General features: G+C 45.1%; 1 protein-coding gene across 1 annotated transcript in view; it reads right to left on the reverse strand.

Annotated features, from left to right (window-relative positions):
- The window catches only part of ADGRA2 (adhesion G protein-coupled receptor A2), a 312169-nt gene that overhangs the window by 59922 nt on the left and 230614 nt on the right, over positions 1 to 21633 (reverse strand). Inside the window, exons 4-7 of the mRNA XM_030201956.1 lie at positions 18614 to 18685; positions 15969 to 16040; positions 11512 to 11675; positions 4232 to 4445 (exon numbers count right to left, since the gene is read on the reverse strand). Of these exons, the coding sequence (XP_030057816.1) occupies positions 4232 to 4445; positions 11512 to 11675; positions 15969 to 16040; positions 18614 to 18685 (522 nt within the window). The remainder of the gene's footprint in view (positions 1 to 4231; positions 4446 to 11511; positions 11676 to 15968; positions 16041 to 18613; positions 18686 to 21633) is intronic.

Below are 21633 nucleotides of genomic sequence, written 5' to 3' on the forward strand. Positions count from 1 at the left end.
TTTGTTTTTTGAACTTTCCAAAATCTCCAGGTATTACTCATTTGGAAGCATTTAAGAAATATTTGTTTGAAATTTTGAAATTTACCCCGGAAACTGTTCCCCCGATAAATAGGATATACTATATACCTAATAAAAAAAACCATGGAGGAATCTTTGGAAATGGTTCATCAAGGAAAAAAGAAAGATTTACTGAATATATCTGAACTTTTAGAAACATCAATATCTGAAGATTCTGAAAGAATGACTTTATTGGTTTCATTTGTACTTGAGCAAGATTTGGAGGCGGTGAAGCGTTTATCCCTTCGAAATGTGCAAACTTTGTTGTATGGTAAAAAGGTCTGGATTTTTCCGGACGTTACAAAGCAAACACAAGGCCGTTCTTGGCCTTGAGAATGGACACTTTAGCAATCGGTGCATCTTTCTATCTTAATTATCCATGTAAATGTGTTGTTAAATACACTGGGTTAAAATATGTTTTTTTTCTTCCAGAGCAATTACGTGCCTTTATAGATTTAAAAAGGGTGACTACTGGTAATATCCAAGTTGAGAAGATGTAATGGTCAGGGTGGGGTTAAAGCATGTTCAGCATTTCTGAAACTATTTCCTTAAGCTCGTCTCCTAAGTTATGTAATGTACACGCCCCCTCAAATGTGGTCTAAAGAGGGATAATAACTTTTTTTTATGTGATATGTAATAATATACTTCTCTGTTTTTCCTGTTCAAGTATTTGACTTGTAAAATAGTCTGTAAAATAATAAATAAATAAATAAAAAATTTAGGTGTAGTGCAATACAGAATGTGCTTAGCAAGTTGTGCGTGTAAATTCTAATTGTTGCCAATTAGCGCTCATTATTGCTTGTTAAGTGCTGTTAATAATGCTGATTGGCTTGTTAAGCCAATTAAGTAACGCGCGTTGTTACAGACTATGCTGAGTACGGAAAGCTATGCACGTTATATAGAATCTGGGGGTAAGCGTATTTCAGCCAGACAGAACAGATCTTCCAACACACACTAAGCTGCACTTCCGGAGTGCCTGCCATTTATAATATCTCTCAAGCAACATTACAAGGGCGTTCTCCCTTCTCACGTTACTACAAACGGAAGCTCTGTGGCAGGTAATGAAGGCAGATCATGCCATTCTCCAGATTCTATATAGGTTGTTCAAAGTTGGGTGCACAAATTTTGGCGAGGCTCCCATATCCACGTGCCAACTAACTGAGCTGTTAACAATCAATAATTGGTGTTAATTGGCACTCATTTGGGGTTACGCCCAGATATGCCCAGATACGGAGCGGAGGAGTGGCCTAGTGGTTAGGGTGGTGGACTTTGGTCCTGAGGAACTGAGTTCAATTCCCAGCACAGGCAGCTCCTTGTGACTCTGGGCAAGTCACTTAACCCTCCATTGCCCGCCGCATAGAGCCTGCCACAAGTGGGAAAGCACGGGGTACAAATGTAATAAAAAAAAATATATGCCCTGTGCCTTATTCAATAACATGTACACCTACATTTTATAACGTGCCACTCAAAAAGGGGCATAGCCATGAGAGGGGCATGATGGTCAGGAGCATTCCCAGAATTTAGGTGCGATGTTATAGAATCGGTGGCAGCCCTACCATTAGGTCAACTGAGCTGGGAGCAGCACTCTCCCCTTCCCTCCTCAACCCTCTTCCCCACAGTTACCTTATTTTTTCTTTTCCAAAAGGTGTCAATGGCAGCGATTCCCATAGGCTGCCCAGCACTGGCCTCTTTTCCCTACTGCGGCCCACCTCTTGACATAACTTCCTGTTTCCTCAGAGGAGGGACACAACAGAAAGAAAAGGCCGATGCCAGTGGCACCGTGGCAGCCTATGGGAATCGCTGCTGCCTTTTGGAAAAGAAAAAAACACGGTAAACACATGGGAGAGGGTTAAGGAGGGAAGGAGAAGGGAAATGTCAGACTGTGGCCAGCCGGGAGGGGGCAGTATCTCATCCCTGCCTTGGGAACCAGATTGCCTTGGGCCGCCCCTGTATAGAATAGTGTCATTTATGTGCTCAACTGTCATTAGTTGCGTATCAACATTTACAGCAGGTTTCATCAGGTGTAACTGCTCACGCCCAAAGTTAGGTGCGAGATCTACACTAAACTAGTTCGATTTGTGCAGAGCGCCCTTTGCAGAATACTAGTTTAGCATGGATCTTCCCAGCACCTATCTTTGGGCGCCATTTGCTGAATTCCCCGCATTGCCCAGTTCCAGGAGTTTTGCCAGTCCTAGTCACACTCCAAACCAGCATGGTATTTGTAAATTGCTGATCCTACCATAGGCGGTCGGTGGCCCAACTGTTTGGGGAGGCTAAAGGGGGCGGGGTTATGGGTGGGGCCAGGGGTGGAGCTTACATCCATAGTTGTCTGATAGACCATATGTAGATCCATCAAGAGGTAGTGTGTCATGATTTAGGCTCTACACCCAGTGGTGTGCTGGGAAATTTTTAACAACAGGCTCTCTTTCTGGGTATAGCAAGCCTTACAATTTGGGGGGGGGGGAGGGCATGGGGACTAGGGGGTAGGGGGGCAATGAATTCCTCCCTCTCCCCTCCCACCGTTCAGACACGCAAGGTATACCTTTGCTGTAGGGATGCCGAGCCCCATCAGCCAAATAAATGGATTACTGCCACTCTCTGCTGCTTGTTTCTGGATCTGAGCAGCATGCCAGGAATTCGCGCACTGAGAAATCCTGGCATTCTTCTCAGAGCCAGAAACAAGCAGCAGAGAGCAGTGGCAGTTCATTTATTGGCTGGCGGGGTTCGGTATCCCTGCCAGCAAAGGTGAAGGAGTTCAGAGATGCCAAGGGTGGCCCATCTCAAAGCTGGAGATTTACCTCCACTTTGTCTAAAACCAGTTCTGGCAGACGCACATTCAAAAAACTGACATATTCTAATCAATAAATAAAAAATAAAATTATTTTTTTCTACCTTTGTTGTCTGGTAATTTTATTTTTCTTATTGTGTTGGTCCCAGTCTCTGGTTTCTGATTTCCTCTTTCTTCTCTTAACTGTTTTGACAAAGTCTCCTTGTACATTTGGCACGTCTTTTCTCTTCAAGTCCGCCATCCATCTTCTCTCCCAAGTCCAGCACCTCTTTCTCTCTCCGTGCCCTCTCCCTTCCATATTTCCCCCAATTAATCTTTCTTCCTATCCAGCACCTCTCTTCCTCATTTCTCCCCCCTCAATGCAGTACCACTGTCCCTCCCTGCCCTTCCTGATGCAGCACCTCTGTCCCTCCTTGCCCCCACCCCACAGCACCTCTGTCCCTCCCTACCCCTCTTGATACTGCACCTCTCTCCCTCCTTGCCCTCCCATGCAAAATATGTCTCCCCTGTGTTGTTGCCCACTGCCCCAATGCATCACTTCTCTTCTTCCTTGACCCCCATCATGCAGCACAAATATCCCACCTTGCCACCCCATGCAGCACCTCTCTCCCTCCTTGCCCCCTCCCCGTGCAATACCACTTCCCCTCCCTGCTTCTCGATGCAGCAAATCTGTCCCTCGCTCCCTCCCTTCTATCCCTCGCGAGCCAGGACCTCAGTGCCTCGTCTTCTCTCTGCCACCGGGTCTTTAAAAAGAAATGTGTGACGCGGTGGCGAGGCGCAGTGCCTCGCATTTGCATGTAAAAGAAGTGGATTGTCTCATCGGCCCTTCCCTCACTGTCTCGCCCTTGCGGAAATAGGAAGTTGCGTCAGAGGAGGGCGGGACAGAGTGAGGGAAGGCCCAATGAGATGATCCGCTTCTTTTACTTGCAGATACGAGGTGCTGCGCCTTGCCACCGCATCGGACATTTCTTTTAAAAGGCTGGTGCATAGTGCGGGGGGGGGGGTTCCATTAAGAAGAGGAGCGAGCAGTGGGAGCGGCAGAGCACCCCCCTCCCGCCCCAGGGTCGGTCTGTCGGGGAGCTGAGCTGCCGGTCAGGGAGCTGTGCTGGCAGGGCGCTGCCGGTCGGGGAGCTGAGTCGGGAGGGAAGCAGGGCGCAGGGTAAGGTCACGGTTGGGCTGGGGAGGCTTAGCCTCCCCAAGCCTCTTATACGGGGCGCCTATGGATCCTACCCATTGAAATCGGTGCTACAAGTCCCACAACACATCAGGTTGGGGTTGTTAGAAATTCAGGCCTGGCCCAAAATCTCCCTCTTGGATCAAAATAACTTGACAGCTCTCTGTGTATGCCTGGATAGGAAAAGCAGTCACAGATCAGGCTATGTGTACCTGGTAATGAAGGTGCAGTCATGGATTATGGTTTCCTCAAGAATAATCCCCATCTCCTCATCTTCTTCCACCAGGAGTCTGTTGTGGTACCACAAAATCTGGGTGCTGTTGTCTAGGTAGGTGGCTGTGCATTGAAAGGGCAGACGATCACCCTGGAACACTACCTGTCGCAGGGAGGGGATCAGCTGGTGAGTGTGCAGCTCTGGAGCACCTGCTAAAAATGGATCACACAAATATCCAGTCATCAGACAACTAAGATCAGTGCCAGAGAGATTTTTTTTCTTCACTAGAAACTGGAGCTCTTAAGAAATGGAAGAGAAATGTATCTGGAATCCAGTAGGGCCACTTGTTGAAATGCGGTCCTACAGACGAACCACTCCACTGGGTTCAGTCTTCACTTCAGAAATGGTAGCAGTGCTCTGCTCTCACCATGGTTGCTGTCATTTGATAATGCAAGCAGAACCATGTCAATCCTGTAATGCTTGTACTGTAGTCTATAATCATGTGTGACAGTGCACAACAAAAGATCTCACTCAAGGAGACTGAGATTCTTCCCAGAATTAGATGCCTTTTAGTATCACATTCCCTATTATGTTTTTTCTGAGTCCTTTCCATTCCATATTTTTAACACTTGCTCACTAATGAGTGACCACAAATCATATTTTTTTTTTAACATGGAAGATGTTGGCAGATAAGGACCACTCAGCCCCATCTGATCATTTGTGCCTATCTATGGTACTGCTACAGATTCTGCGTAATCTATGTGTTCTTCTCCCTCCCTACCAAGGTCATTACAGTCTCTCTTTGTCTATCCCATGGGTGCTTGATTTTGCTACTCTTTGTGCTCTTACAACCTCCTCCAGAAGGGTGTTTTCAGTTGGTCTTTATCTCAGTGACAATGACCGATACGCACTGCTCCAGATGGGCAACAGCAACCGTTTTGACTCGCCCTGTTCTAGACAGTCTAGTGCTTCTCCACTATTTGTTAATTGCGCTGGCTTCTGATCACTGAGCAAATGAACCCCCCTGTTTACAAAGTCACACTAGCGGCTGCTGCTGTGCGGCATTGCAGACACAGCCCATTCAAAGTGGCAGTACCGCACAGCCAGCCATTAACGCGGCTTTGTAAACAGGGGCCTAAGTTTAAAGTCTAGCGCTGTACCAAATAATATATTTTACTAGTCAGCTGAATACAAATAATGAAAAATATTATTCGGCTGAATACTGAATAAGAATAATGGGCATGGAGCTTTAACATTAACTCCTTGTATTTGTTTCATTACCGGAGATGGCGAACGCCTCTACGGGACAATGTAAGCCACATTGAGCCTGCAAATAGGTGGGAAAATGTGAGATACAAATGTAACAAATAAATAATAACAGAACAAATAATAAAAGAAACAACAGAACCCTGGATTATTCATATTCAAATTTAAATCACTATTCAGCCGAATAAGAATAATGTATTTGGGGCACTATTCGAGGTCGAATGAAATCAAATACAAATATTCAGTACAGCCCTAATTTAAACTCCTTGTTCTTGCATTCTGGCTATGTATTGAAAACTGTACTTTCAGTTAAGAAGGTCTTTTTCTGTGGTCACCCCAGTATTACATGATAGCTTTCTATTAGCTACCAGGCAAAAAACTAACTTTATGATGTTCCCATAATCTCTAGAAATGTAGGTAAAGAAGAAAGTGGGATGTTTGACCACGGCAATACAAGACCTGGAGAGATGTATCTTAAAAATACTTGTTTATTGATGAAAAAAGACTCGACACAACCGTTGTGTTTCGGCCGTTAGGCCTGCATCAGGAGTCTCGCTCGACCTTTTACAAAGGAACTTGCTCGTAGACAAATGGAATGTCTGCATAAAGCATTTCATGTGTCTACGAGCAAGTTCCTGCGTAAAAGGTCTTTTTAAAGACCCACTTCACAGATCAACACGTTACGTGTCCCCCAACGCACGCATCGGCTGGTTTCTGGCGTCTGAGACCCACTATAAGGAACACCGTCGAGCGAGACTCCTGATGCAGGCCTAACGGCTGAAACACAATGGTTGTGTCGAGTCTTTTTTCATCAATAAACAAGTATTTTTAAGATACATCTCTCCAGGTCTTGTATTGCCATGGTCAAACATCCCACTTTCTTCTATACCTGTGTTCTCCCATGGGGCGTTCAAGTTCTCCGCTTGACTGCGGATTTGTTTGCCCATAATCTCTAGAGACAGAAACTTTAATGGCAATCAGGTGATAGATAGCTCAGTAGTTGATTATGCCAGTGTTTAATCATGAAGAAACATAACCCACACAGAGTGCCAGATACAACTCTGTCCAACTTGTTGGGCAGACTGGATGGACCCTTCAGGTTTTTACCTGCCAATATTTTCTCTGTTATATATTGATTTTATTTTCTACTTGTATTGCATTTTGGGGATCTTTTACTGAGGTGCACTAGTGTTGTTAGCGCATGCTAAAAATCAGCTGGCACTAAACGCTGCAATGCCCATTATATTCCTATGGGCATCTCAGCGTTTGGCGCCAGCTGATTTTTAGTGCGAGCTAAAAACGTAAACGCACCTTATTAAAAGACCACTTTGTTTGTATTTCTTGATTTTTGTAATATTTTTAATTTGATTATATTTGATTGTTTTCACTCTTTTCATCTCATTTATTTCTCTAATATTCAATTCATCATTACACTTCTGAACAGATCACAAATATAAATACATAATCACATATTACAAAAACAAGCAATCTAAAAATTATAACATACACACATATTTTAAAACCAGCATTTAACAAAGTAATAAAAAAATGCTTCTTAAGACATTTACAAAAAATACCAGGTCTTGTTCTAAATGCAAGAGCAAAGATAAAGCATTCCATAGAAGTTAGTTGTCCCAGAAAAAATGTGTCTGTAAACAACTTTGACCAGAAAGACAGTTTATAAAATCTTATGTTTAAATCTTTTTTATTGAAATTCCAAAACAGAACAAGAGCAAGCAGTAACACACTTTTGAATATTACAACTTATTATCCAACTTCCCCCCCCCCCCCCCCCCCCCATCCCAGCTCCCCTTTAGCATTAAGTCTAATTGTAGATATTTAGCAAATAGCTCCTGGCTTTAGAAGGCAGAGTGAGCCAGAAAGGTTCCCAAGTCTCTCGCAACAGGTGGCCAGGCACACTATCTAAAACCGTAATCCCTTGTCTATCTAAGCACATTTGGACCAGTAGAAGCGATCTCCAGCGTGACACTGTTGGGCCAGAGACCGCCAGCCAAGTTAATAAAATTGCCTTGATTCCAAAAAGAACAACTTGCTGAAAGAATCTCTTAAAATACACAGGCAGTGGACCAGTACAAGTATAACAAATAAAATGAAGCATTGGGTCATAAGTACTGTACAGTTCCAGTAGGAATCCACTGCCTGTAGAACCTGTTTCCAAAAATTGCTTATAACAGGGCAAGACTAGAATATATGGCCAAATGTAGCTGAAGAGCCTCCACATTTAACACAATTGGCACTGTGTACTAGTGCTGCCTTACACAAAATGGAGTCATAACATGAATTTATAAAGCATTTCTCTCTGTTGCATTGACAGTCATTGAGTATGGAGTTGCTGGATGTAATGTTGACAATGATCTGCTCTTACCATGCACTGAAGATCCTGAGACCAGCGGATCACTAAAAGATGATAGTCCAGATCGGAAGTGGTGTCTTTCAAATACTGATGGTGGTAGGTTAGAGGCACAGATTGTTCTGAGCCCAAAATGTAAGCCTCTGACAACTGTCTACCACATCTTCAGTTAGATCAGTCCAGGGTAGGGAAGATACATAATGCCGAAGTTGTAAGTAGGCAAAGTAATGACCTGGAGGTAACCAGTAAGTGAGTTGGAGAGATTCAAATGATTGAAGCTTCCCCTCCTCAGTCACAGCTTGAGCAAAGTATTTGAGACTATTCTTAGCCCATTGGGCAAAACACACTTTTGCCCTGTCCTGGAGGGAAGGCTGGGTTATTACAAAGGGATAGGAATGGAGTAACTTTGGATGAAAAATGACATCTCCTGTATATCCACCGCCACACCTCCCTTAAAGTTTTGAGCATGGGGTAACTCTTAAAAACATTAGATGGTAACTTACTTGATGTATGTAAAATATGACTAAAGTATACCCTGGGAATGAACGCTGTCTGTATGGAGGTACTGGAAAACTCCTCCGTACTTCTGAACCAATTGTTGACATGAAGCATGCCACAGGTCACTGTCAAATATCTAAGGGTCAAGAGACCCATCCCACCATGGCTTTTAGGGGTTTATATCAATGCAAGTGACAACCTAGGCTTCATACCTTTGCAAAGGTATCATTGTAAAATTGTATTTCATGTTCATTCTTCCCTAACCCTTAAATATAAGGGTAACTGCTGAAATACGTAAGGCCATTTAGGGGCAAGGATCATATTCAACAAATAAATCTGACCCCACATGGAGAGTGGATAGGCCTGCCAAAGAGTAAACTTTTGTCTAGTTTCTTCTAACAATGGAGTGATGTTGATTCTGTACAAGGTAGAAAGATCAGCAGGCAAAAGAACCCCGAGATACCACAGCACTGTATTCTCCCAAGTAAATGGAAAGTCTCCCTGCCAGCCCTGTCTTATTGTTGTGTCTAGCGCCAGTACCTTAGATTTATTATAAGTGTCAACCCCAAAAGGGCACCGAATTGTTTGAAGCATAACAAGCAGAGGGGGCAGTGAGGTTTGTGGTGAGGTGAGCACTACCAAAATGTCATCTGCATAAGCCAATGCCTTAATTGACTGTCCTTGAGTCTGAACTCCCGCCACAGCTTGTGAGTCATTCAGCGCTCATATCAAAGGTTCCAGGGAAAGGTCAAATAATCATGGGCATCCTTGATGAGCACCTCATTGTATCTCAAGCCCTAGAGATCTACCATCATTTACCAAGAATTGGGCCTGTGGAACAGTGTATAGGGCCTGTACCGCAAGTAAATACCAATCGGGGAGTCCCACCCAGCGCAACATCTGAAAAAGGTAATCCCAGTTCACCTGGTCAAATACCTTTGCAGCATCCAAACTAACCAGCATGGCCGGTATGTTGTGGACCTGACAATGAGATATAGATAAAAGAACTCTGCGGATATTAAGCACCGAATGTCGTTTTGGAACAAACCCTATTTGGGCTGGACTGATCAGTTCTGGTAGGAAATTAGTTAATCTAGACATCAACATCTGTGCCAACAGTTTGATATTAAGGTTTAGTAATGAGATCGGGTGATATGACTCCATGGAACAAACCCTATTTGGGCTGGACTGATCAGTTCTGGTAGGAAATTAGTTAATCTAGACATCAACATCTGTGCCAACAGTTTGATATTAAGGTTTAGTAATGAGATCGGGTGATATGACTCCGGGTCTTCTTTGGGCTTCCCTGGCTTCAGAAGCAGAGTGATTAACGAAGTGTTTTCATGCTGTGGAAACGCAACGGATTCCACTACCGATTGATAATAGTCTAAGAGGGGTCTAAGAAGATGAACTTGCATGATCTTATAAATTCCACGGAGATCCCATCTATTCCGGGTGCTGAGAAAGGTCTTATAAGCTTAATCGCTTGTTGAAGTTCTTTAGGATGTAGTGGAGCATTCAGGGCTATTGCCGCCTCCTCTGATAGATGAGGCATCTGTGCCTTTGAGAAAAAAAGCCTCCACAACCCTTTCATCGGGGAGGGGGGGAGGGCTGCCCTGAGTAAAGACTTTGAAAATGAGCCCGTAAATGCTGCATCATCTGGCCAGGATGATTAACTATTTGACCTGTTTGCCAAAAGCAGCACCAGGAGTCTTCAAAATCGGGACACAGATCCTTTAATTGTATAATTTGTTTTGGTACACAGCACCTGCTTCAAGGGTCAATTGGGTTATAACAGCTAAGAAGCTTGGTGTACAACAACGGAACTCTGTCCTATGATCACTAGATCGATCTCACGGTAGAAAACGTCCGTGTGCTGTCAATCACTTGTGGCGGGAATCGTCCCTTTAAAAATGGCATCCCTAGAGGCTGCTCTTGTTTGCGTCTGGCTATAGCAACACATAAAGGGACTCAACATGGACCCGTGTTTCAGTGCCACCAAAATCAGATCCATGTCGAGTCCCTTGATCATCTTTTGCTATAGAATCATAATATAGCTGATATCACCAATAAAGACATTTTTTTATTTACCTTTAAGTGTGTCCCTTGTATTCTAGTGGAAGACCATTTGTCCATCCCTACTGTTTTTAAACCTGGATTGTCTTCAAAGGATTGGGTTGTCCTCTTTGCTTTGTGCCTACCGTTAGGCGCCATTTTATTGAATTGCCCCTTGAAATAATTTCACTGACCTTGCAGTCAGTACATGATTACAGCACAGGACCTTACTACGTTTCACAGTACAGGGGTGGCAACCCTTATACACAGAGGGCCTCATGAAAGTCAGTACTATCCCTAGCGGGCTGCAACATTACATGGTGTCAGAACTGGAAATGCACAGAGATCCATCGCCTTCTGTGATAAATAGATAAGTAAAAATTTAACTAAGAATGATGGAAACAAACTGCTAGAGTGGCTATTCTGAAAATATTTGCAAAACACAGTATTTAAAATTGCCACAACTCTGGTTAATGACATTTTCTGTGTATACTTCCCATGGTCTCACAGGCCGCATAAAATTCAACGGTGAGCCACAGGTTTCCCACCCCTGTCATAATACAAGCACAACACAGTTACTGCTTATACATGGCAGATTGTGGTTATTGTTGAACTGTGACCTTTTTTTTTTTTGTATAACTGGTTTCTTAGGTGGGAGAGACACAACACATCCAGTTAGTCAGCATCTTAGAGATGTATTACAGAACAGCCCATTCAGTTTTCAGGACTAGCAGTCATCATGTAAAAACCAAAGTGGCAGTTCAAAACTGGTAGGTAATTATATCAATATTAATAACTGGTTCTTCTGTACAGTAAATGTATCGTAGGATTGGTGTGAATTATGCAGTGGGTGATTTATAGGAGAAAGAGCTCCCAGGATAGCTAGTATAGAAGAAACAGATTATAACCACTCATCATTTCTAAGTTTACTATCATTCTTATAAAATATTTTTATTTTAATATAGAGTTCAGTTTTACTTCTTGTACTCGATGCAAGAGCAGTTTGGTAGCATACCCCTTTCCCCCTCCCCTTCCTCCCTAGCTTCCCATAACACCATAATTAATACCAAGGTCAATGAGTGACTTACCACAGGTCAGCTGGCTTTCCCAGACATTCCTTAGCGGCCTGTTATGGAGAGTGTTTGGATACATACACTGGGTCTTCTCGGAGATCTGAACAGACTGGTTCTTAGCCCAGGCGAGAACCCACATTATGTTACAATCGCATGTCAGATATTCAGTAGCAAAGTCACTGCAAAGACAATTCCAGAGCCCTGAGTCAGGAGGAGGTGGCAGCAGAGAGGGGGAACATGACCACAGTACTTTTCAGGAAACCCCATAGCACATCATTATTTACAGCAGGACATTACAATTCTGTGGTTTGTAAACTAAATGCAGATTTAGGCCGGTCCTCTTCAAACCACAACATGTGGAATATTATCAATTTTTTTAAACCCATCAGAGAGCATTCGTACCCCCACCTTGGGCAGAGCGTGGCACTGGAGTCCACGACAGAACACCTAAAATGTCTCAAGATCACATTTTTTCAGTTTAACAGAGGACTTTTTTGTTTCCAGCGCTGTTATGCTTCCACCAATAGAGAATGCACAAGAATAAAAATCAAAACCTTTCATCCAAAGAGGGGCCAATAACTGCAGTCAGTGCAAACCTCTGTGAGTTCCCCTCTTCTGAACATCCTCTATGGCTGGTCCGACTCCATTACCAGTGTCATTCCCAGCCCAGAAGCTTCAAAGAAGCTAACTCGCTGCAGGTACAGTCCATACAGGGTCTAAAGTGGGATCAGAGGGTGGTTCTCAAGTTGGTTCTGGAGTATTCCTTAGCTCAGGCCTTGACAAATTTTCTTTGAATTAAGGAGACAGCCCAAAAATAAAAGAACTAGCAGTTGAGATCTTTGAACTCACTACCCCCTCCCCAATCTCCATTGAAATTAACAAGTAGAGGAGGGGAAAGATCCCCCTTCGAGGTCTAATGCAATTCCTTTAGGGCCTGCCGAGGCTTTTTTCCCATTCTATGTCTAAGGGAAAAGAAAGCTGACTAAATCAAGTCCGTAATGCACCAGTAAACAGCCAGCAGCTCCTCTCTCCACCCAGTCTCTCTCTTTTTCATTCTCTCCATCCTGTCACCAGTCACTTTCTCTCACACCCCTACCCTTTGGTCACCTAGATGCATATTTTCAAAGCACTTTGGGAGGCTAAGTTCCATAGGTTTCTATGGAACTTTGGGAGGCTAAGTGCTTTGAAAATGAGCTTGCTAGTCTCCTTTTCTCTCTCTCTCTCCTTTATCCCTCATCAGTTTTCCTCCCCTATCCCGCAATCTCCTCCACCAATTTGGCCACCCTTACCCCAGCTATCCTTCACTATCTCAGAGACCAGTCATTCCCCCAATCCACACTGCAGCTCTCTCCCCCCCCCCCCCCCCCCCCCAGGTACCTTTCATCACTCATGAGTAGATGATCAAAAGCCTCGCACTTCTCCAAACAGCACTCTAAAAAAAAGCACTGGATCAGCGCGGGGCTTTACCGCCCCTATGATCAGAGATAATTGCATTCAAATTTAAGCATGCAAGTCTCTCTGATCATATCTCTGCCTGAGCAAATCCTCCCGCACTTATTTGTTTCTTCACCCAACGCATAATTAAACTCTGGAATTCGTTGTCGGAGAATGTGGTGAAGGTGGTTAGCTTAGCAGAGTTTAAAAAGGGGTTAGATGGTTTCCTAAAGAACAAGTCCATAAACCACTACTAAATGGACTTGGAGAAAAATCCACAATTCCAGGAATAACATTTATAGAATGTTTGTACATTTGGGAAGCTCGCCAGGTGCCCTTGGCCTGGATTGGCCGCTGTCGTGGACAGGATGCTGGGCTCGATGGACCCTTGGTCTTTTCCCAGTGTGGCATTACTTATATACTTATGGGTTGTCAAAAGCCCAGACCTGTCAAACACAGGGGCTGGAGGTTCATGGGACCATTAAACCCCAATTACCCAAACCCCGAGCCAAGGAAAATGGGGGTTGGAGGTCTGGCAGACCTCTGGTCCCCCCCAATCCCCCCAACACAAGTTCACTAGCGGCCCTTCCCCAGCCCCTATCTTTGGTTGGAGGAAGGAGGTGGCCTCCCTCCTCTTCCATTGGTGCCGCCTCGAAAATGGCGTTGCCCAGTGCATCCTGGGATGCGCTGGGCAAGACTTCACACCATATAAGGGAGAAGCTCCCTTGTTTCACGTGCTTGGGGCCTCTGATCATGGGGCGGTAGCAAACACAGGCGCTAGTATGGCGCTAGCAGCCTCTAGCGCCTGCGTTTGCTTCTGATCATCGGCCTACTAGTGCCTCCTCACAGTCACTGCTCCCAGCTGGCTAGTCAGCTACTCACCCCTTCCCCTATACATCAGCTGACCTTGATGATCATCTTCTAGTCTTGCCCCTGCCAGAACAAGAGCTTCCTTTTCTCAGCAAGGTCGAGCCATGCAATGCAGGAATTACAACTGGACATCAGAGAATGAAGAGCCTGGGATCAGTCCACTAGTTCCTGCGCCACATGGATAGGGTTACCATATATCTGGTTTTACCCAGACATGTTCTCTTTTTGAGGACATGGCCAGGCAACCGGGTGGGTTTTAGGGACAAACGGGCGGGTGGGCCTAGCGGTGTCCTATCCTTCCCTTCCCTTACTGTACTGCCCTGGTGGTCTAGTGACCTCTTCGGGGCAGGAAAGGGCCCTCTCTTTCCTGCCTGGAGCACCTGCAGACTGTTGTTTGCTGACTCCGGTCCTGGCGCCCATTCAAAATGGCTGCCAAGAGTTGAACCGGCCTCACGAGACTTCTGCAGAAGTCATGCAAGGTCACTCTCGGCGTCCATTTTGAATCAGCGCCGATATGGGAGGGAACAACAGTCTCTGCAGCCGTTCCGGGCAGGAAAGAGGGGGCTCTTTCCTGCCCCGAAGAGGTCACTAGACCACCAGGGCACTACAGTAAGGTAAGGGGAGGGGAGGATAGGACACCCTTAGGAGGGTATGACAGGGGTTGGGGTGGGGTGTGAAAGGGGTGGGGCGGTATGTGACAGGGGTGGGGGAGGGGATGGCGGGGCGTGGCAGGGTGTGTGTGGCGGGGCGGGGCATGTGTCCTCTTCTTGGGGGGCGCAAATATGGTAACCCTACACACGGCAGAAATCACAGAGAACCACATAGTGAGATAAGAGTAGGCTCATGTCCCGGCAGCAGCAAAACAAAACAAAATCAAAATTACCAAACCAAACAAATAATAGGAAAACAGGGTATGAAACTCCTGTGTACCAGAGGGAACCAGACTGCAGGGGTTTGTCAGACCCTGCAATTTGGTTCTTAGGATGAATATGCATGAGATAGCTATGCATACACTGCCTCCAGACTAGCTAGAGGGGGTCCTCCTGGACTGGCTTGAGAAACACTGTATTGTTGTGTTCCAGCTGACTCCATTTATGCTGGTCAGGATTATCCAGTCCTGGTTTTGCTCTATTTCATTAATAGACATGTAGGTCATAGCAGTGGTGTAGCAAAGGCGGGGCGGTGGGGGCGGTCCGCCCCGGGTGCACACCGCTGGGGGGGTGTCGGCTCCGCTGGTTCCCTGCTCCCTCTGCCCCGGAACAGGTTACTTCCTGTTCCGGGCAGAGGGAGCAGGGAACCAGCGGAACCGACACCCCCCCAGCGGCGTGCACACGGCAGGCAAGAATCCACTCGGGGGGGGGGGGGGCTTGGGTGATGCACCAAGGGGGGGGGGTTGATGTGCCGAGGGGGGGAGGGGTCATGCTGCACCCAGGGGGGGGGGGGGGTGCGCAGCGGCAAACCGCCCCGGGTGGCAGCCGCCCTCGCTACGCCACTGGGTCATAGTTTTCTTTGGGAAATCAGTACCACCTGTCAAAGCATGCCATGAGGGTGAAATCAGCTCAGGATCCGCCTGACTGGCAGAAATGAAGATGGCTGGTAGCCCTAGAGTAGAAATAAAACCTGTACTCAGGCTATTGCTACTGACTCCTGAATGTCAAAAATGACCAAGTGTGTTTCTCAGTATTGTACAAAAGGAGGTGCAAAGTGAAAATAGGGCTGCAAGGACCCCATATTATGAGACGTGGAGGAATAAGGATGTTTCCTCAGTCTGATGTTCTGATAAAGACCTTCTGTCCTATGTAGGGTGTGCAGCTGGAGCTGCATATGAAGAATACCAGCATCCAGAAGGAGGGGGCCTCCCCTCCATTATCCAGTATCAATGAGCCGTCCCGGCCAGCACCCAGAGAAAAGAGCAGCTCTGAGTGACTTTCAACAAGCCACTTTATTCATAGCATGATCGGTAACCATGGAGGTACATTTGGTATAGGGCTCTACACACAGTCAGTGGCGTAAAGATATTAAGAGTTCTTGCAATAAAATTATCCTGGATAGTAATGGAAGAGCAGAGAGTAATCATAGAAGCAATGGGTGCAGGAGAAAAAGAGAGATGTGAAAATCAGGATGGAAACGAGAGGCCCTTTTTCAGCAGATCATTATGAAATACTTACACAGCTTTAAGAGACATCAGTTCGTCAAAGAGACCAGGTTGGAGACTGGAGAAAATGTTTCCCGACATGTTCCTGTCAAAAAGACAAAACAGACCCTTTAAGTAGTCCAGAGTTGTATCAGGTAAACTCTGAGAAGAAAAAAAGGGAACTGGAATGGAGGATTAGCCAGGAAATTATTACGGTGCCAGCAATTAAACACCAAAAGGATGCCAAAGTGGGAAATCTGAGCTTGAACTCAGATCATAAGCTCTCTGGGGAAGGAACACTGTAATAATATGAGTCATGCACTACAGTTTTTACTAGTCAGTGTGCTACATGGTAGACATCCCCCCCCCCCCCCCCTCTTCACTTCCTCAAGAAAGGCATCAGGGCTTCACAGCTGTCATTGGTCAGACACAACTCTGGAGCCATTTTCACAGGCGTAAAGCTGCCTGTCTGTTTCAGGTCTGCAAGCTTTCATGCTGGTCTCCTGCTGAAGGGGCTTTTTGGCCCACGTAATTTGCATGATAGGATTCTGGTTTTCTTTAATGCAGCATTTGTTACCATAACATAGAAAATATTTCAGATTTAAAGAGGGCTCCAGGGAATATTTATAAAACAGGTCCTCTCTTCATTGTCATCCTATATGCAGACAGAATTTTTAGTGCTAGTTCTGCCATACAGCTAATAGGGATGGGTTGTCATTTGCAATGACGTGAGAAATGCTAACAGTCAAGGTCAAATGTTGTTAAATGAAAATGAGCAGAAAAGACTTGACATTTTGTGTTTTTTCATTCACTGATAATAGTGTGCGTTATTTGGGAAAAAGGAGCACTTAACCAAGAGTGTGCATTCCTTTCCCAATAGTCAGTACATGTTTAATAGTGTTTAAAAAGGCCGGTTTTATTTAGCAGATTCTCTCCTTGGACATCAGTGAAACAGTGACCCAGGTCCTAAGTTAGGAATAGGCAGTATAAGCAACTGCCACCAGCACCAAATTTTGATAGGCGCTGGTCCATCATCACCAGTTCTGCCATGCCTCAGTTCGGGCCTAGTAGTCCTGGTGAGTAGTACCACTCCCACAGCAGTGGTGTGCTGGAGCCGGCTGGCAAGAGCCATTTAAGTTTTTAAGAATCATGGGAGCGGGTTGTTAAGTTGGCCTTCCGTGGCTACTTTAATAACCGGCTCCAAAAATTTGGGCTCGGGCCCTCTACTGAACTCCTTTTACTTTGCTGGCAGGGATGGAGAGCCCTAATCGTTTTAGTCTTTCCTAATAGGGAAGTTGTCCTATCCCATTTATCATTTTGGTCATCCTTCTGTGTACCTTTTCTAATTCTAATATCTATTTTGAGGTGCAGAGACCAGAATTGCACACAATATTTCAGGTGTGATTCCACCATTGAGGTATTGGCCAGTATCATCTCCTGGTAAAATAGGAGGTCAGGTAATTGGCTGCCTGTTGCATTGATCATCTTTTGGAGCTAAGTAGGGTCTGGTGGAGGCTTTTAATGACTTTGCTTACACTGTTGCTTCTGTACATTGCTTTGTATTTTAATTGTCGATGTTTTTATCATTACATGTCTAGAATAGTAGATAGTATGGGCTACAGATTTTTTTTTAAAAAACAATCAATCAATCATAGAAAAACAGAACGTGGAAGGGGCCTTAGGAGGTTATCTTGTCATTTTTCTGCTTTCAGAATCCAGTCTGAGAGTTTTTGTCTTTCTTTGGTTACCCTGTGACCATCCCAGCCACATCCCTAGGCTGCTCTGTGTGTCAGAGGTGGAAAGTGTTTTTAATTAAAAAGGCTGCTCCATCCCTTCCCAATTAGCTTGAACCAGCCATTCTCAACTGGGAGGGGTAACGGAGGTTGTTTTTTTAACTCCCTGCTAATGTATTAGGCATACGCTCAAGGTTTCTGGTGAGAATATTCTTAGGGGTTAAGCACTGAGAATCATGAATTTGGGGAACCTCTGGGTCTGCAGCATTAGCTGAGTGGACAGTAGTGGGACAGGGTAAAAAAATCTACAGAAGGTTGTAAATCTTGATTTAAATCAGAATTTTTCAATTCCTCTGGCAAATCAGGATATAATTTTTTATAACCTATAGCCGTGCCACAAGGTAATAATTTAGCAGCTCCTGTGGTTTCTAAACCTGTGGATGCACCGTAAGGTGGGGGTTCCACAGGGGCTGTAGGTGGAGGAGGAGGACATTTGGTAGAGTCAGGCAGGGATTTAAACTCTAACTGTGTATCCCCAACTAGAATCCATGTATTTATAGCTTGCAAAGACCCACTCCACTCCCTAACCAGATCTTCCACACATGCTTACAATGTAAACAAACTCTATACTTTACCAACAGTACTAATAGGCCTATCTTTATTGCACAAGTGTTTTCCCAGGATGCTGGGTATATGAACAGCATGACAGTTAGATTAAACAACAGTGTGCAAGAAGTTATTGGAGTCAGTAAGACGAGACATAATCAAGCCCTCCATAGTTGAATCTGAGCTGTTCTTTTCTAGAGCAGTGGAAGATTGTCCCAGACATGCACACACAGAGAGGCATATTTTCAAAGCACTTAGCCTTCCAAAGTTCCATAGGTTTCTATGGAACTTTGGAAGGCTAAGTGCTTTGAAAATATGCCTAAGAGTCCCCGGTCCTTACAGTTTAATGAGGCTGATGAGTCCACGGAAGATTGCTGAGGTCAGGCAACCAATCCTGTTATTTGAAATGTCTCTGAAAGAAAATGAAAATATCAGAAGTGAATAGCAATGAGGAGCTAGCACAGTATAGTCTCAAGCTAACTAAAGACATAGGATGGTATTTGCTACATGAAGTACCATGGGGGGTGTTTTACAAAGGCGTGCAAGCATTTTTAGCACATGCTAAAAATTCAGGTGTGCTAAATGCTAAGATGACCATCAAACATATAAACGGCGAGTGACCGTACTCACTCGCAAATGCGCAGTAGAGACCTTCTCTGCCCCGCCCCCACGTCAATACGTGATGACGGGGGGGGAGGGGCGGAACACAGAGGGTCTGTACTGCGCATTGCTGAGGGAGGGACACCGCCGTCTAACGCTCCCCCCACCCGAGTCGCCGCCGCCACCCACCTTCTACCCGGTCGGGCCCTCGCTCCACTATTGAAACAGCGAGGGTCCGGGAACGCAGCACTGAGCTCTGCTGAGCTGCCGACATCGCCCTGCCTTCTTCTTCTCTGCCTCTGTCCTGCCCTCGACGACGTTACGTCACACGAGGGCGGGACAGGCAGAGAAGAAGAATGAAGGCCGACGTCGGCAGCTCAGCAGAGCTCAGTGCTGCGTTCCCGGACCCTCGCTGTTTCAATAGCGGAGCGAGGGCCCGGCCGGGTGGAAGGTGGGTGGTGACGGCTCGGTGGGGGGGTGCGAACTCGGAGGGGGAGGGGCAGCGGCGAACTCGGCGGTGGGGGCGGGCCTTTCAACCCCCCCTTCCTATAATAGCCCGTTTTTACGGGCTCAAAGTCTAGTAGGAATATAATGGGCGTCGTAGCATTTAGTGCACGCTAATTTCTAGCATTCAACAAAATCGCTGGCATGCCTTTGTAAAGGGCCCTATGTTTCCAAAGTGTTGATCCTGTAGACAGAGGGTAGAGCCTTTTAAGTACACAACTGTGGAACACATTGCCAAAAACCTTGAAAACAATGTATGGCCACTTAAACTTCCGGAAATCACTAAAAACTATCCTGTTCAAAAAGGCATACCCTATCGATCCAACTTAAATGCCAGGACTCTGCAACACAATGAAACCACAGCACGTAATGGACACAACAAACTCCCTCCGCTCTACGATTCCCTAATGTGTCTGTTCCACACAAACCTATTCCTATCATAACATCACTTTGTATTTGTTCATACCGGAGTCGGCGAACGCCTCTCTGATACTATGTAAGCCACATTGAGCCTGCAAATAGGTGGGAAAATGTGGGATACAAATGTAACAAATAAAAAAATAAAGAGAGCCCTAAGGATAATTCTGTGACCCTTGTGGGCTAGAAACAGCTAAAATTCTTTGAGAGAATTTCTCACAGGTGTGCAGTGGGAATGATTTCTTAGGGGTTGATATTCAAAGCATTTTAAGTAGCCAGAAGAGGCTCCTGGCTGCTTAAATCAGGCTATCCACTGATATTCAGCAGTACTTAACCACTGAATATCTTCACAGACTGCTAAACTGAAAGCTGACTATTTTGTGGGCGGTCCAGGGGGTAGAGTCAGCACTTATGCAGTTAAGTACTTTACTGCCTAAGTTAAGCAGACACATTGGATCATATAAAACTCAGTCCTATCGTTATGTAATGTTGCTTAGATAGTTAAGTGCTCAATATCGCACTTAACCACATAAGAGATAACTGGCTGCATAAACCTAGATATTTAGTGCTGGTTTCCGGACATAGCCCTGAATTAAATTTCCAGGGACAACGCCAGCAGCTAAAAAAAACACCACTGCTGGCTGTGTATCGACCCCTCAGCCCACAAATTTCACCAGGAGGCACTACACTTAATACTGGGAGTGGTACGTCCATCAGGGTGAATCTGCCTGTGTCTGTTCTAGTCAAAATCCTGCCATATACAAAAAAGAAGATTCCCCCAAGCATACCAAGAAAGGAAAAAAGAAAGAAAAATGGGGACGACCAATCAAATTCCAACTTGAGGGTAACTTACTTGACTGTAAAAAACAAATGTACAATAAAACTAAAAAAGGGTCCTTCTTACTAAGTTTTAACAAGTTGATTGTCAAATTACTCTTGAGTTGGAATTCGATTGGTCTTCTCCCGTTTTTTCTTTCTTTTTTCCGTCAAAATCTTGCCACCAACTTTTATTTATTTATTTCACATTTGTATCCCACCTTTCCCCACCAATAGCAGGCTCAAAGTGGCTTACAATAATATTGTAGTAAATTACAATGCAAGAGGTATAATATTTTTGCAAATTGAGCAGAATAGAAATAACAGTTGAACAGTGTATTGAAGTAGGATATAATTAACAATTATTCAGTAGTAAATAAGAAAATAATAAGGTGTAATTAGAATCCATTGGATCATATAATAGTAAGGGATAATTTTAATTTATGTTGTATCTGGGGAATAGTTTTCATGCTAAGGGTATAGATATTGAGTGTTTGCTCAAGGTTGCATTAGAATAAATTGCTTTCTGGCATTTTGATTAAGCTCCAAGCCAGGGACAGAGCTATGAGCTGAGGACATTCCCTTCATGGCTTTTTGACTGAGATTGAGAGCCTGAACAACATGGAGGGGAGGGAGGGGGGATTAACGCTTTGACATCTGACTCTGTTGGGGGCATGGTGTGGCAACCATTGCCAAAGCAGGAAGAATAAGCCTCTTGCTTTAAAATGAATACACTCAAAGAAATCCCGTGACCAAGTAAATTATGACCTTGTTGCAGACCACTCGTGTAGGAGACAGTAAAGGAGACCTGAATCTAAGGGGCCCTTTTACAAAGCAGCGGTAAGCCCAATGCAGGATAACCACTTGCTCTTTCGGGATTACTGCTGACCCAATGAGGTCGCCGGTGGTAGTCCTGCCCCGAGCGCACACCATTTCTGGGGGAAAAAAACCCCCTGGAAATGGCTTGCGTGGCAGTAACCCAGCGGTAATTGGGCACAATTGCGTGCTTCCCGGTTACTGCCA

This window comes from Microcaecilia unicolor, chromosome 4, assembly GCF_901765095.1.
Source record: "Microcaecilia unicolor chromosome 4, aMicUni1.1, whole genome shotgun sequence".
NCBI lineage: Eukaryota > Metazoa > Chordata > Amphibia > Gymnophiona > Siphonopidae > Microcaecilia > Microcaecilia unicolor.